Source organism: Rhinolophus hipposideros (assembly GCF_964194185.1).
Source record: "Rhinolophus hipposideros genome assembly, chromosome: 2".
Taxonomy (NCBI): Eukaryota; Metazoa; Chordata; class Mammalia; order Chiroptera; family Rhinolophidae; genus Rhinolophus; species Rhinolophus hipposideros.
This window is the reverse complement of record NC_138048.1, coordinates 103,975,530-103,991,866: the sequence shown is the minus strand read 5'-3', so window position 1 is coordinate 103,991,866 and position 16,337 is coordinate 103,975,530. Positions and strand designations below refer to the sequence as shown.

At 37.8% G+C, this 16,337-nt stretch overlaps 1 protein-coding gene across 10 annotated transcripts in view; it reads right to left on the bottom strand.

Annotated features, from left to right (window-relative positions):
* The window catches only part of TTC3 (tetratricopeptide repeat domain 3), a 106,979-nt gene that overhangs the window by 45,486 nt on the left and 45,156 nt on the right, over positions 1 to 16,337 (bottom strand). For all 10 annotated transcript variants that reach the window (XM_081029644.1, XM_081029641.1, XM_081029639.1 and 7 more), the window contains 11 exons: positions 14,931 to 14,991; positions 12,092 to 12,176; positions 11,707 to 11,841; positions 10,615 to 10,695; positions 8,836 to 8,948; positions 6,806 to 6,926; positions 4,596 to 4,718; positions 3,526 to 3,627; positions 1,999 to 2,091; positions 1,291 to 1,355; positions 112 to 248 (listed from right to left, as the gene is read on the bottom strand). In XM_081029644.1, the coding sequence (XP_080885770.1) occupies positions 112 to 248; positions 1,291 to 1,355; positions 1,999 to 2,091; positions 3,526 to 3,627; positions 4,596 to 4,718; positions 6,806 to 6,926; positions 8,836 to 8,948; positions 10,615 to 10,695; positions 11,707 to 11,841; positions 12,092 to 12,176; positions 14,931 to 14,991 (1,116 nt within the window). The remainder of the gene's footprint in view (positions 1 to 111; positions 249 to 1,290; positions 1,356 to 1,998; positions 2,092 to 3,525; positions 3,628 to 4,595; positions 4,719 to 6,805; positions 6,927 to 8,835; positions 8,949 to 10,614; positions 10,696 to 11,706; positions 11,842 to 12,091; positions 12,177 to 14,930; positions 14,992 to 16,337) is intronic.

The following is a 16,337-nucleotide window of genomic DNA, read 5'->3' as shown; positions in this document are numbered from 1 at the left end:
AATCTAAATTTCAATTAACTAACAATTAACATAAGGCCCAATAAGATGGATATTTATATTTACAGTTTTAAGCAAGAGCACATTATTTTCATCATGCCTTGGACGTCATACCTTTCTGGTCTTCAGTTTTGGGTGGATTGCTTTCCCTTAAGTCTTCTTCCATTCTTTCTTGTGCTAATCTTTTTGCTTCTTTTTTTTGGATCTTTCTCTTTAATTTTTTGTCTTCTTTCAGTCTTAGCTTCTCTAGGCTGATAAACATTTATAATTAGTGACAATCCACCTTTGCTATAAACTAAACTATTTTTCCTTTGTCTACTGCAGAAACCATTCTCCAAGCAATAAGTTAGAAGTTTTCCCATTCAGTTAGAACTTAGCCTGTATCTTCTGTTCAATATCAAAAACTGCTAAGACGTGTGGCCAGTTTAGTCAAACTAACAATATTTGTTTCACGAAAGTAAGAACCTCAACGACTGAGCAACTTTTAATTAAGGATGGCTCATACAGATGTTAATTGTGTTATCTGCATGTACAGGTGCTATTTTCATGTTTGTAAGTTAGTGCTTAGGGTAAATATGAATAATAAAACTTACTCTGCAAGACAATACATGTAAACACTCATTTCAAAAAAAGATCCTACAGTAAAACATTACTGTCACATCCCAATAATGGCCCCCAACACGGTAATTAGGTTGATAGTTACAATGAACTCTCTTCAACAAATAATTCCGTGCATCTTTCTTCTGCTTTTTCTTGGTCACCAATAATGAAAAAAACAACACTTCTTAGAATGGAAAACAAAAGGCAGGACCAAAAAATAAAGGAAAAAGGGCTGAAACTATTTGATCTGAACAAAATACAAAGAAATGAATACTTTTGATAGTACATTTGAATATTTCAGAGTGAGAAATAAATCATTGGTTCAAAATGTTTTTTGAAGAGAGAGAAAAAGAAAATATGCTTCTGGAATAAAAGTTTACACAACTGAGAGCTAAGTATTCAATTTTTGTCTGACAAATCTATTAATCAAATGTCCTTTCACAGCATCAAATGCCATTATTTTACTTATAAATGTAACCACTACATAACGCTTTTGATTCAAGTTTTCAGTATTTAACCATCCAGGCTAGTTCTCTTCTAAGTTTCAAGTGTCCATAAAAATCATTTAAAAACCACTTACGTGGATACGTGTGCACAGCCAATTTAAAAAACAGTGTAATTTAGAAACCTGCATGTAACAGAATTATATTCTAAGAGACATCATCAAGCTACTGATTGTTACAAAAATCTTACCTAGAACATTTCTGTTTCAGAATAGGTCTTGGAGGAACCTTTTCTTTTATGACCTTGTGTTCAAACTTGAAATAAAACAAAGACATCCAAAATTTGTCACATACTCCCATGACAGAGAGCACAAAACCACAAATAACAAGCATTTCAGAAGCACACACAATGTTCAATTTGGTAGAGAACAGTGATGTTCTGACCAGGACAAAAGCCCAGAAAACTTTAGTAAAACAATTTACTGAAAAAAGGAACGAGAGAGCAGCACCCTTTAGCAAGAAACTTTTTACAAAATTCAGAGTAAGCAGAAATCAAATAAACTACAAATATCATTACGACCCACTCCTGCCACTCCCACATAATGAAGTTAAAGGTAATCCCACAAGACACTCTTCCCTCAGGAAGGAACCCCCTGCACCTCACCCCACCCCCTACTATACCCAAGTTTACTAGGGACTAAGAGACCAAGGGCATCAAAAAGAGTAACAGTAAAGCTAAAATGTAAAAAGCATCCGTCTCCTCTTAGGAAATAAAAGAATGTGGGATCTTTCATTGCAAAGAAGCATTCTCACTTCCGACTCTTTCCTTAAATTAACTGTTTGTTTCCTGGAAAAGACAAGATCCAAATCCTACAACTACCATCAATTTAAATGTTTTAAAAGGTGTAAGCATTTCGGTTATCAATTTAATAAGACTTCCCCTTAATTAGATACTTACTTCACATTTAACTTGACCACCACTGCTGAAGATGATAATCTTAGAAATGATACCTTCACAGTCGGGGGTAAGACAAATTCCTTGTAGAAAATCCTATTTGATTAAAAAAAAAAAAAGTGCTATATCTTGGGCAAACCTATACAGGTATACCATTTTAACCACCAGGAACAGTTAAAATATGGTCCAACACCTCCTTCAGGGAGGCACTGAAAGCTCCTGGTCATTGCCACGTGACTTTCAGAGCCTCCCCCACTGTAAGCGGAAAACACAACCGCCTATAGGGCTGACCACACAACGTGCTTTGGTCAATGAAAGGAGAGCCGACATGATATACAGTGTGTCCAAGCAAAAGCTTTCAGAAACACTGACTGCACTGGCCACTGAGCTTGACCCTCTGCCACAAGCACTGTCCCAGGCAACCTTGATTCGGATAGAAAGAACACAGCCACACAGACTACAGCAGCTATAACCCAACCCTGGCCAACAGCTGCAGAACTTCAGGACAAGTCATGGAAGTAAAATGAACCTTTCTTATTGCAAGGCATGAGATATTTGGGTCGTATATTACTTCAGTGTATGTGAAGCTCATTTTCAGAGGGTGTTTCAATCCATGGAAATGGTTCCGACCACTAAGGGAGAGTGTACGACTAGAGAAACTCAATTAGGTAAGACAAAGACATAGCAGAGGTGACCCAGTGGCAACAGTTATTTGGTCCTATCATGATATCACTAGGTAACTATGTGAAAACGTACAAAATGTGATGATTTATTTCTACCAAACTTGAGTAATTTCTACTGCTAACAGACGTGTCTGGACGCTGATAGCATAACCACTTTATTTGTCTCCCCAACAAAGATGGGGGTTTACATGAAGCTATACAGGGTACGAAAAGGTTTTCCTTTTTTGTTTGTTTTTAAGTCCACAGCTTATATAAATCATAAACAAATTCCATGAATACAAATAAGATTTTAAAACTGTGTCTTCTCTTAAAGTATACGTAGCGTAAGATAATTAACATCATTATCTTGCTAATTAAGAGAAAACCCAATGAGACGTGGCAGTATAAAATTTAAGCTGATTCCTGAGTACAAATTACCTCATCAAATTTTGGTAGAATATAAAAAAATTGAGACTCCAATTCTACATCATAACTTTAAAGTAATTAAATAACAGACCACTGACGGACTAAAATCGTCAGTGCATAATTTAAGACCTGTATTTTAAAATGAGACATTAAAATTTTTAGTTTTGATCGCAACATTCCCAACGTAAAAGATGGCTGAACAATTTACTGGAGGTCTTTATCGTTATTGTCTGGATCCCTGTATTAAATAAAAACAAAAACTGATTTTCTACTTTATCATTAAAGTTTTAATTGAAAACTTTCTGATTATATCTAGAATGTATAGGAAGGAATTTATATTCATTTAAGATATTCTCTTAATATTCTCGGGGCTGGGGGGTGGGGGCGGGAATCAAACTACAATAAGCATGCTAAAAAATCCAGACAATCTTATTAGCCTTACCTTGTCAATTTTATCATTAAAGGTTGTAGTTTTTAACTTCTTCCAACAATTCATGTGAAATTCTATTCTGCAGTACTGGCAACAGCTGATTCGTATAAAACCCTGGGAGTTAAAAAAAATTTTTAGTTCACATTTTAAAGGTGCCGTGTCTCTCTCTCTGTCTCTCTCAATGCATACTAAGGTAAAGAGAGAGCTGTTTACATTCACCTGGCGGAATAACTAGATACCGCATTTCTGTGTGGGGGGGACAATACTTCTGTACCCCAGAATGCCTAGTGCAGAGATAGAGCTTGACTGAGACATTCATTTCCCAAGCTGAGACCTGCATTATCCTTTACAATGTGCCAAATATTTTATAAACACTATTTCATCAGTGGGCAGCTATTATTTTCTTGAATAAACTAAGGCCCAGTAACTTATGCACTCAATTAAGTGCCAGACTTGGTCTCAAACTTAGGTCCCTGGGCACTTACCCAGTGATCACGTGGCCTTTAGATTCTTGGGCCCAAATTTTACAAGAGATGAGAATTGCAACGAATCAAAGGTAACCACCTCATTTTGTTTCCTGTGCTCCTGTGAGAAGGCAGTTATGTGACACAGTGGCTAGAAAGGGGGAATGGAATTAGCTGGCCTGCCTTCTCATGTCATTCACCACCCTGCCCTCAGTGTCTATTTCAGTGGCTCTGGGCTCCCATGTGAGAGGACGCAGACCTCAAGAAGTTCATGGAAAGGGGTGGACAACAGGACATAAAGCTGCTGGCAAGCCAGAGAACTGGGGTGCCTCCAATGACAGATTTGTTCAGAATTCATTTTAAGGTACAACTGTGCAAGTTAATGTCCCAGTGTACACGGGGGCTAGTCAACGGTATTCAAGCAATGGTTCGCCGTCATTAGAAGTGTCTGGACACTGATAGTAACCACTTTGAGCACCTCTTGTAATTGCAGAAGTCAAATGTGACTTGTATTCATCTTTTGTTATCAGTATATATTGAGTATTACAATTTTAATACAGTTTTCCTTTCCTAAAATGTGTATACATTTTATTGGCACCCTCTGTAGTCATTATTTACCTTAAAGTCTGGATCCGTTATGTAGATCTGGATTTTGGAATATCCATGGCACTTCTGATAGCAACAAATGGCATCTGGCACTGGGGGGAACCTGCATTCTTCAATAAATTTCTCTAACAGCATCTAAAACAAAAATAAACAAAAATGATATTCCTACAACACTAATTAGTAAAAATGTTTGTGATTTCAATAACCTTTACCATCAAAATATTTTCAGCACAGGAATGAATACATGTTTTTCAGCCAAGAACGAACTACATACCACTTTTAAACTTTTTCCTTCTAGAAGGAGGCTGACACAGAGACGTGTCAAGAGAGAATGATGGGGGAAATAAAGGATGGAAGAAAAAATTTTCTGAATTTCAAAGTCAGAATCAAAATCTTATCCTGTGTTATATTCATGAAACCTCATTTTACATTATGTAGCTCTTAGACATCTCCGTTAAGCAGAGGGAGTCCAACCTGCTGGAATAACCCTAAGGACTCGATTGTTCTCCTCCTTCCCAATGTCACTTCCCCTGGGGCCCTACCACTCTCATTCATCTACCTCCCCGAGCACGCACTTGCTCGCTCATTCCCCAGGATTATCCCACCGCTTCTGAAGCTCCCAAGACTCATGCCATGCTTCCAGTGTTTCTCTTGTTATCATTAGTTCCTATGTTTCCATCTCAATCAAGTATAAAGAGATGAAAACCCAACAATCCCTGTTTTGTGTTTTATTTTTTTATATCAGCTACAGGTATACACTGAAAGTGTATAGCTCAGTAGTTTTAGTATATTCACAAGGATGTACAACCATCACCACGATATAAATTTAGAACCTTTTCATCTCAACAAGAAAACTCACACCCACCCATCAGCAGTGCCTCCCCATTTTCCCCTAACCCCTAGGCCCTGATGACCAGCGATCTACTCTCTGTCTCCACATACAGATTTGCTTGTTCTGGACACTTCATGTAAATGGAATCACACACCACGTGCCTTTGTGACTGCCTTCTTTTACTGAGCACGATGTTCTCCAGGGTCATCCACATTGTACTGCCTATCAGTGCTTCATTCCTTTTATGACCAATCATATTCAGTTGTATGAAAAGACCACATTTCATGTAACCATTCACCAGCCGATGGACACTGAACGCTGTTTCCACTTTTTGGCTATTAGGAATAATGCTGCTATGTACATTCGTATACAAGCTTTTGTGAGAACATGTTAGTTTTCTTTCTATCTGTGTATCTAGGCATGGAACTGCTGGGTAATAGGAGAGCTCATTCTTTAATCCACTGAGGAAATGCCAGACTGTCTTTCAAAGCAGCGGCACCACTTTCCATGCCCAGCACCACTGGCATATGAGGGTTCTGACTTCCCCACATCCTTATCAACCCTTATTGCTCTCGGCCTTTTTTATTATAACCACCCTCAGGGTGTAAAGTGATACCTCATTATGGCTTTCATTTGCATTTCTGACAGCTAACGTTGAACACCTTTCACATGTTGATGAGCTATTTGTGTAACTTCTTGGCAGATGTGTCTACTCAGATCCTTTGGATACTTTTCAATTAGATCAGTTGTCTTTTTATTATTGAGTTGTAAGAACTGACCACTGTACTTTTATAAGCTTCAGTCAAAAGCAAGTTCTGAGTACATGCCAGGGTACACCACAAGCAAAGGCCTACCCAGTCAATTCACACATAATTTAGTTTTCCAAGACTAGCAAAGCAGCCCATGCTTCTGGATATAAGACAAAATGTCTGTTCTCTGAGTCTTCAAGTACTACCCCAATAACTGTAGTAACTGATGAAACAACAATGCTACCCCTTTCTCTAGGGACAACCAATAAAGCATGCTGCTCACCAACACACACTCGAAGCCGGAAGGCCTACATTCAAATCCTAGCTCCATTTCCTTGCGGTTTACCCTTGAGCTCATCACTTAACCTCTCTAAACTTCCTCTTCCTCATCTGTAAAATGGGAGTAACCATAGTAGTCATCTTATAGGGCTGACAGTAGGATTAAAGGTGATGAGATATGGACGGTGGGTGACAGGCGCATAGAAAATATTTAAAGAATGCTGATGATTCTCCCTAAAGGGGACATGCACGTGGGGGGCTGAGGACAGACTGCTCCTACCTCTTGTCTTCTGATACCTGTGCCACCCAGAAGAGATGGGCTCTCAGAGTTATCAAGACGCTCTCTGCAGAGATAAAGTTACCTTTATTTTCCCTGGCTGCGTCTCTTCAATGACCACATTACTTGTGGGCCAAGTTAACACTCCAGGAAGACGACAAATCAAGGTTCTTGCTTTCTCAAAGTGATTAAGAGCTTCCAGGAATCTAGTAACAATTATGAAGAAATAAGGTATTAAAGATGTGACATGAATTTTCATTCTCCACAACAAAAGTCTGAGATTTCAAGCTTATTAGTAAGAGCACATTTGATAAATCACTGCATGGAAACATTCAATGTAACCTATGTATTTTTTTAAAAAACCAAGGCAGTATTATTGTCTGTTTATTAAAAGTAATACATATGAAACACTAACCTGCCTGGATACTGGCTTTATTACAGTAGGTGCACACTAGTCCTTTTAAAGCTGTAATTTATTTAAGGTTTCTAACAATTGAAGCAGAAAACTGAACAATTTGTTCCACTTTCATTTGCTTCATTTACTAAGCTAATTAAAGCAGATTCTTTAAACTTGATTCTGTTAGGGCATCTATAGTAAAAACTGCCCTGCTGAAAAATTTTAGGGAGATCGCGTATTCTGGACATCTTTCTGCAACCATAAAACAGTGAATTATTTTAACAGAAGAAATATGTATATAAAATTTTAAACTATTAATATAAATATGAAATGTTTTAATCTAATTTGATTTATGGTTAAAAAAATGTCAACACATTCCCACAGTCCATTCAATAAAAGTATACTAAAATAGTGAATTATAAAGTTAACCAAGTCCTTATTCTTCTCTTCAGACTAGAGAAGAGTTTTCCTGCTTTCTCCAATCTTGAAATGATTTCCTATTTTAAGAACTTATTTTTGCCTGTGGTGCTACAGCACCATCCACTAGACAGCTATAAACTAGATAGCAAGACTTTAAACCACAAATTGCACATTATAATAGCAAAAAACAGCACATTAGACATTGAACTTCATGCGATATTATTTTGAAATTAAAATTTAAATGTCTTTCAACATGGCAAAGACTTTTGCATTTACCACAATCCCAATGACTTTACACATTTGTTATTTTTCTAGACCTTGTAAATATCTGCATGTGACCACTGCATTAAACAGGTATGTCCTAGACAATTTATGTTAAACTCTGAAGTTAAATTCATTTGCTATTGCTATACAGATGATTGTTAAATCCTTACTTCTCCTGTGTCTATCTAATTCGTAATATAGTTTAGCCTGGCCAGACAGTAACTTCAGGAAGTAGAAGACCTTTCTTTAATCTTTAAAAATCTATAAAGGAGGTTCTAGGCACACTCTAAGATTGGGTTCTCAAGAATACCAATGGTCTGATAAAATTTCCCCTAAAAAGTAAGATGAAAAATTACAGATTAAATTATAAATGATATCCAATCATTCAACAATTATTTCTTTATAAATAAATCTACCGTACCTACCATCTCACTGGGTACAAGTGAGAGGAATAGGGAGATTTTTTTTTTTTAAGCTCAAATCATAATCCTGTTCCCTAAGGTTCATACAGCAATTTGAGGAGATAAGACATGAAACGTTTAGGCCACAGCGACATACTGAACTTTGAGTAAGCGTTCCAACACTAATATAAATTCAGAGAAGAGATTTTTATTCCTAATTCATGATGTCTTCTTTGAACACATATGTACCTCGCATTAAAACCATCTTCATTTGTGTTTTTTTGGAAAATAGGGATTTCACCAAAAAATTATACGATCAGACTTATAAAGCATTAATTTATATCAATCCAGTCACCATTTATAAATGACATATATCAAAAGATAAAATATAAAATCCTTTGTGTCAAATTATTACTGAATTTCTTATTAGATTCAAAATTAGGAAGCATTAGGAACTGAACTGATTGCCCTTAGTTTAATACTGACATTGAATGCCAGTCCTCAAAGTAAACACAATTAGAACAGTGTGCCACAGAGAAGGTATCAAAATAATTCCAGAAAACAGATCCTCATCACACCAGACTTTGAATGAGTTACCAGCCTAGAGCGTTAAGTAGTGTGGTTTCTACTAACCTGTTTTTTTTCAAGTATACTTTTCCAATTCCACAGTAGGCCAAGCAATCAAGTCCCTCGTTGGGGTAATGTTCAATCATCCTCTTAAACTGGTTTTCAGCTTCAGATAATTCCTTCAATAAGAACAATTAGCACTTATGCACACACAAAAAAAATGCTGGAAGAGATATTACCTGAAGGTTGATTCTTCTTGTCTAAAATTTCTATGACAGGATTACACCTTCTGCAATTCCATTTTTTTAGCAATTGCATAAATTTTTACCATATGGCTACTCACAACCAAAGTGATCCAGCTCCAGAATGAAAAGTTTACATAGAACATATCAACCAACCAACCAAATGAACATTTACTAACACACTCAGGGACCCGGGGTGCTGGCTAATGCTCCATGGTGTGACTTCACGGGGAAAAGACTGGTTTGCAACCAAACACACTTTTACATCTAACCAGGTGAGCACTGCTCCCTTGGGAGCTCGGGCATGCCAGTGGTGTCACCATGTTTCGTGCCATCTGGCAAATGCTATACCTTAAAAGTACCTCTGTAGTAACAGCTTTATAGAGCTCAGAGGACATCCTTTTGAATATTTTCACAACTGTGGAAACCTCTATGCTTTCAATGAATTTTGTTTTGGAAAAAATACTAAAGATACTTGGCTCTACACAACACTGGTAACCCCACTGTGGGTGAAAAAGATCACTGCAAAATGGAGTTTATAAGAAGCTTTGAGGTCAGTTCCAAAGGAAGCATTCCAAAAATGTTTTAGGTAAGGGCTGTACTGGAGTAAACACATCGCTTCCTTCTGGGGCTACTCTGAACGCTAAAGTTCTTTTAAAGGTCCAAGTTCTATCATACATTGGTGTTTGTTTTCATCAGTCTCACTAATTTCAGAGTAAATCACATATGAAATAAACTATCTCTTCAATTCAATAAAGCAAAACATGAGATATTTATTATTAGTCTGCCAAGAATAAAAGAATTGAGAGCATGAAGTCCTGTCTACAACAATCTACTAGAAAACAGACAGGCCTTAATGGAAGGCATTCATCTGTCACCTCAGGAACAAGGAAAGAAGCATGTCACAAGGAAAATGAACCGCAGGCACTGTGGACCACTAAGAGAGTGAACATAAAAGATGACTTGATCCTTATTCGGTAGCAATTAGGGTTAAGCCTTCATCTAGCCAAGAAAGCTTGGAGCGCAAGCTGGCAGAAAGGACATATCACACCTGAGGTAATTCTGGAGCCATTCCAACCTTTATAGAAAACTCAAAACCATGGAAAGCAAAGTATAACTATGTGGTTATTGGAAGTCAGCACTCTAGAAAATAATAACATACCCAAGTACTCACCACTCAGAACTAAGAGATATTTACAGTATCATTTTTACTTTTTTTAAATAAAACAAAGTTGAACTCCCTTTCTTAACTTCCCTAGCCACACTCCTTCTTTCCATCACTAAATGCAACCATTATCTTAAATTTGATGTAGGGCTAGTTCGTGTTTTTTCACTTTTACAAGACACGCAGATAGCCATAAACAATACATACTATTGCACTGTTTCCCAAATGGTTGTTTGACATAGCTTTTTTCTAATGGGAACACAAACTAAACTTTCTTTCCATAAAGACAATGCAAACTAAATTAAACTTAGACATTTCAGAAAATATCACCAAGAAAGTACGCAGAAGGAAATAAACCAAAATGAGAAAACTATTTTTAATCTATCTTCTAAAATCAACACACTTAAATTGTTCATTATTTCTGTGACCAAGTCTTACCTCAGGCTGTCCTATTCCGAGGAGCGAGATGGCCAGGCCGTAGACGACTAAGACATAGTTAATCATGGCGAGGTTCAATTGCTGTCAACAGAAATGTTCCGGTTAAAAAATCTGAAAACAAGGGGCCGGCCAATGGCTCAGTCGGTTAGAGCTCCATGCTCCTAACTCCGAAGGCTGCCGGTTCGATTCCCACATGGGCCAGTGGGCTCTCAACCACAAGGTTGCCAGTTCAACGCCTCAAGTCCCACAAGGGATGGTGGGCTGTGCCCCCTGCAACTAAGATTGAACACGGCACCTTGAGCTGAGCTGCCTCCCAAATGGCTCAGTTGGTTGGAGCGCGGGCTCTACCAAGGGATGGTGGGCTGCGTCCCCTGCAACTAGAAACGCCAACTGGACCTGGAGCTGAGCTGTGCCCTCCATAACTAAGACTGAAAGGACAAAAACTTGAATCTGAATGGCACCCTCCACAACTAAGATTGAAAGGACAACAACTTGACTTGGAAAAAAGGCCTGGAAGTACACAGTGTTCCCCAATAAAGTCCTGTTCCCCTTCCCCAATAAAATCTTTTAAAAAACCCACAAATCTGAACACGGTTCTGCCCCACTGGCACCATACCAACCCCTCAGCCACAGCAGAAAAGGGGACAAAGTCTCACTGATCGCTACAACTGGGTAAAGGCCAGACAGAATTAGAAAACGTGTTTTGCAAACATGCATTGCTATCAAGTATTTACAACACAGACTCGCCACCTCAGAGTTCTTGGAAAGCATGGTTCTTAGAGGACTAGATTAACTGTAGTCATTTTCTTTTGCATGTAAGTGGGTACCAGCGACCGATTAAGACATCGGCTCTCTTACAACCTTGCTCAAACTATTTCTTCACCTAGCTAATACTTTCTTTCTGGTTGAAAAGATGTGACTAACGTGAGTTCAAGTCCTTGATTTAGTACTTTCATGAGACAAAAAGCCAGGAGTTTAACAAACACCAACTAGAAAGCAAGGAGAGCGTCTCAACCCGGGCCGAGTGCAACCCTCAGGCTGAAGGGGGCACCCTCTTCTGGCCACCTGGAGGTCCGAGCCTGGCCATCTCACCTGGATTTTTTGAGGATCCAACCCGTTGAGCAGCTCCGTGAAGGCCTGGGCGGCACTGCGGCAACGCTGCTCCAAAAGCGCCATGTAACCGTCCTGGATTAGGCTCCGCAGCATTTTCATTATATTAGCAAAATCCTGTAGAACAAAGCTTCCAGTTAACTCTTTGGGAAGCAAGCAACTCTGCACTGTCAGTTATTAGGTAAATCTCTGGTCCACATAATGAAAAAGTGAGTATCTATATTCCTGAGAGTTTGGTTTCTTAGCAGTCAGACATTAAATTATATGTCCGTAACTAAAATCATAAAAAAAGAAATCTTAGCGCTGTATATGATTAGACTCAATTCACGTGAAAAATGTGGTATTCAGGGTTTGCCTTTCCCTTTACCTGGTGTGCAGCTCTGGAAGATTTAGAAAACTGTTTTTCCAAGATGTTTTTCAAATCTGCTGGTAAACTCCCTTGTGAACTAGAACTAAAAGAGAAAAGTGTTGCTTTGATTTATTTTAAAATAAAACTGTCCTGCTTATATAAAGAAAAAATACATATTTACTGAAGCTCATTTTACACACTGAGTAAATGGAGAGTCACAAGTCACAAGTACCTGAAGAGAAGTATTTCCATGATGCCGATTCCCCCCAAATTAATCTCTAAATCCAATGAAATCTCAATAAAAATTGCTACAAAATTAGAGGTGGAGGGGGACCAGATGAATTGATTACAAAGATGATATGGAAAAACAGTTTTTCAAAAAAAAAATATTCTTATGCACTGATCATCAAAAGTTCTTACAAATCTATAGTCATCAAAAACAACATAGTGCTGAAACAAGAAATGTGCAATGAACACTACAAGGTGCTCCATCTCATGGGAAAATCTAAGAAGACATATCCATTCCAGAAGGTCTGACTCCGAATGCTGGTGAAGGTAAGAAAGATTCAGGTACTCGAGCCGGTGTTTTCTGAGACCAAATGTGTGGGGTTTTTAACACCAAATAGCTGTCACTTTTCCACACCAATTCTCCAACACCAACTAAGTGTCTAATAAGTCAATGCCATTTGACACCAACTCTGGAGTCAATGCAGGCCCCACAGGTGAAAGAGTCAGTCCCATAAAACTCCCTCACTTCAGAGCAGCAACAGCAGAGTACCCAGGCTGACTACAAATTCAGGGGTTCCCATGACTCCTTTCAGGTTCAACACTTCCCTAGCATGATTTACAGAACTCATGAAAGCATTTTACTTATTATTAACAGTTTCTTATAAAGGATAGAACTCAGGAAAAGCCCAATGGAAGAGATAGTGGGAAAGTTTGGGGGCAGTGGGATGACACACAGCTTTCATGCCAGCCCAGAGTGGGCCACCTTCCCAGCCTCTCAATGTGCTCATCTACCCAGAAGCTCCCTGAGTCCCGATGTCTAGAGGATTTTATCGAGGTTTCATCACATAGGCATGAAGGATTCAATTACTGGCCAGTGGAGACTGAACTCAATTTCCAGCCCCCTTCCAGAACTCTTCAGAGATCGGGGGTGGGGCTGAAAGTTCAAACCCTGCACTCACATACTTGGTCTTTCTGGTGACTAGCCCCAATCCTGAAGGTAGAGTCACTTCATTAGTATAAACTCAGACAGGGTGGCAAGGGGCTCATGAATAACAAGCCACTCTTACCACTCGTCCCTCAGGAAATTCCAAGAGTTTTAGAAGCTCTGTGCCAGGAACTGGGGTCAAAGACCTATCTATCTATCGATCGATCAATTGATCCATCTATCGCTCTATCTAATTATACTGCATTCTCTCTAAACAATGCTCATTTTCTGGGAGGACAATTTGGCAGTATTTATCCAAGTTAAAATTACACATCCCCTTTGACAGAGCAATACCACTCTAGAAATTTCTTCAAATATACATCTTTGAAATATTCTGCAGCCATGAAAATGAAGCATGAAGCTCTCCATGGTCTGACACGGAAAGATACACAAGGTATTTTGAAAGAGATAAAAGCAAGTTGTAGGCCAGACTGGTTCTAACATCAATGAAAATGACTGATACCAATAAAGATAGTTCAACGGTACTGAGCATTTACCATATGCCAGAGTGCTAAGTGTTTTAAGGGGTTGTCCCATTTAGTCGTCACATAACCCCATATTCAAATAAGAAGACTTCTATTTGAAAACAGAAACGAAAAGTCAGGAAAATACCTTTAACAAAACAGATTAAAATAATAACTATGCATTCAAAGAAAAATCATATATTTGGTTTTGGTTACTTCTGGGGGGAGGTGCAAGGAGGAAGACTCAGGATTTTTCTACCAAATAACAGAACAACATAATACTCTATGCCCTTGCTTTGTATTTAACTTTTAAAAAACAATCTTTTTTTTTTAAACGGAGTTCTACTCGTTTCTTGTAATGCTTTGATATTCAAATCACTCTCCTGAAGCACCTACCGAAAAAAAAAAAAATTAGCCTTAAGATATGAAGAAGAGAAAACTGACAATTCGTATAACTGGCAGAAAACACTGCAGTTTCTCCAGCATCACTTTCATTAACTTCATGAACTTCTGTATCTATTGTAAGATTTACAAGTTCGCTTTGCAGTCATTCTCTATCTTTGTAGGTAATGGGGGGTTAACTCTAAAGGCAGATGGCAAGAGTCCCTATTGTTAATTTTGGCATCGGAGGGGATGTTTGGTAGAACTAATTTTGTAAGTTGTCAGTTCATTAGTAAAAACTTTCCTCTAATGATAATCACTCAAAAGGGCCTCTGATTATACACATAACGCTTGTCTGTGTGTGCAGAATAAGTTGCCAGATGGCCAGGAAATTGGTAACAGTGAGTTCCTAAAGGAAGCCACGAGTGAAGGCTGTGGTAGAGGTGAATGAAATAAGGTGAGCGGGGAAGGAGACTAATTTTCACTTCATACTTCTCTGAGTAGTCGTTCCTCTTATGAGCACGTATTTTGGAATTAAAAAATTAATAGTAACATATGTCATATTATATGATTTTCAGAAATTAGTATTAACATCCCGAATTCATAATACTCTAGCCAAAAACGACCCTCTCTTAAAGATACTCCTTTGATATTTGAAAGGGATTTCAGAACCACTATACTATACCTATGTAAAGATAGCCACTACTTGAAAGAGATTTTTTTTCCTCCCTTTTTTCTAGGGAGGAGGACATGAGAGGGGAAAAAAAACACCAAAAAAAACCTTAGATAAAAAACATACCTGAACTTCTCCAATTCATTGTTTCGGGATTTTTGTTTTCCTTTATGTTTTGGAGGCTGACCTGTGAATATAAAAGTATTTGTTCCTGAAATCTGTACACAAAAAAAATCTAGAGGCTTGAAAGTTTAATAATAAGAAGTATGTACATTGTATAAGAAAGCAAAGGAAGGAATATTGCATGTTAATGTAACTACAAACAGGTAAGCCAAAAAAGAAGCTACTGAATATGTTTTTCTACGTATGCCATAAAATTATTATAAATATAAATTATAATGATTATTATTATTTAGGCCGATAGTAAATAGAGATAGAAGCCACACTTCCTATTTTCAGGTAGTTTATAATCAGATGAGAAGAAAAGAGGGTCACCACAGTAAAAGGCAATCGCCATTAAGAAGAAAAGAAGATCCCAGATAAGAAAAAGCAAAAGCAGTTCATCACCACCAAACCAGTGTTACAAAAAAGGTTAAAGGGACTTCTTTAAGAAGGGGAAAAAGAAGTCAAAAATATGAATACTAAACTGGCAGTAACTACATATCTATCAATAATTACTTTAAATGTAAATGCATTAAGTGCAGACATAGGAGGGCTGAATGGAGAATAAAAGACCCTTACATATGCTGCCTACCAGAGATACACTTCAGATCAAAAGACACACAGAGAGTGAAAGTAAAGAAATGGGTAAACATACTTCATGCAAATGGGAACAAAAAAAAAGCTGGGGTAGCAACACTTATACCAGACAAAATACACTTCAAAACAAAGGCTATAATAATAGACAATAAAGGACCCAGCAATTCCATTTCTTAGTATTTATCCAAAGAAATCCAAAACACTAACTCAAAAAAATATATACATCTCTATGTTCACTGCAGCATTATTTATCATAGCAAGAACAGCAACCTAAGTGTCCATTGAATAGATGAATAGATGAATGGATAAAGAAGATGTGGTACATTCAACAATGGAATATTACTCGGCCATAAAAAAGGATGAAATCTCACCATCTGCAACAACACGTATGGATCTACAGGGTATTACACTAAGTGAAATAAGTCCGTCAGAGAAAGACAAATCATATTAAGTATGACTTTACTTCTACGTGGAATCTCAAAAACAAAATAAACCAACTAACAAAACAGAAACAAACTCACAGATACAGAGAACATTTTGATGGTTGCCTGGTGTGGGGGAGAATGGGTGAAAAGGGAGAGGGATTAAGAAGTACAAATTTCCAGTTATAGAAACAGTCACAGGGATGTAAAGTACAGCACAGGGAATGTAGTCAATAATGTAATAATTATATATGGTGTCAGATGGGTACTAGACTTATCCGGGTGATGACTGCGTAAGTTATATAAATGTCTCCTCACTATGTTGGGACACCTGATACTAATAACACTATGT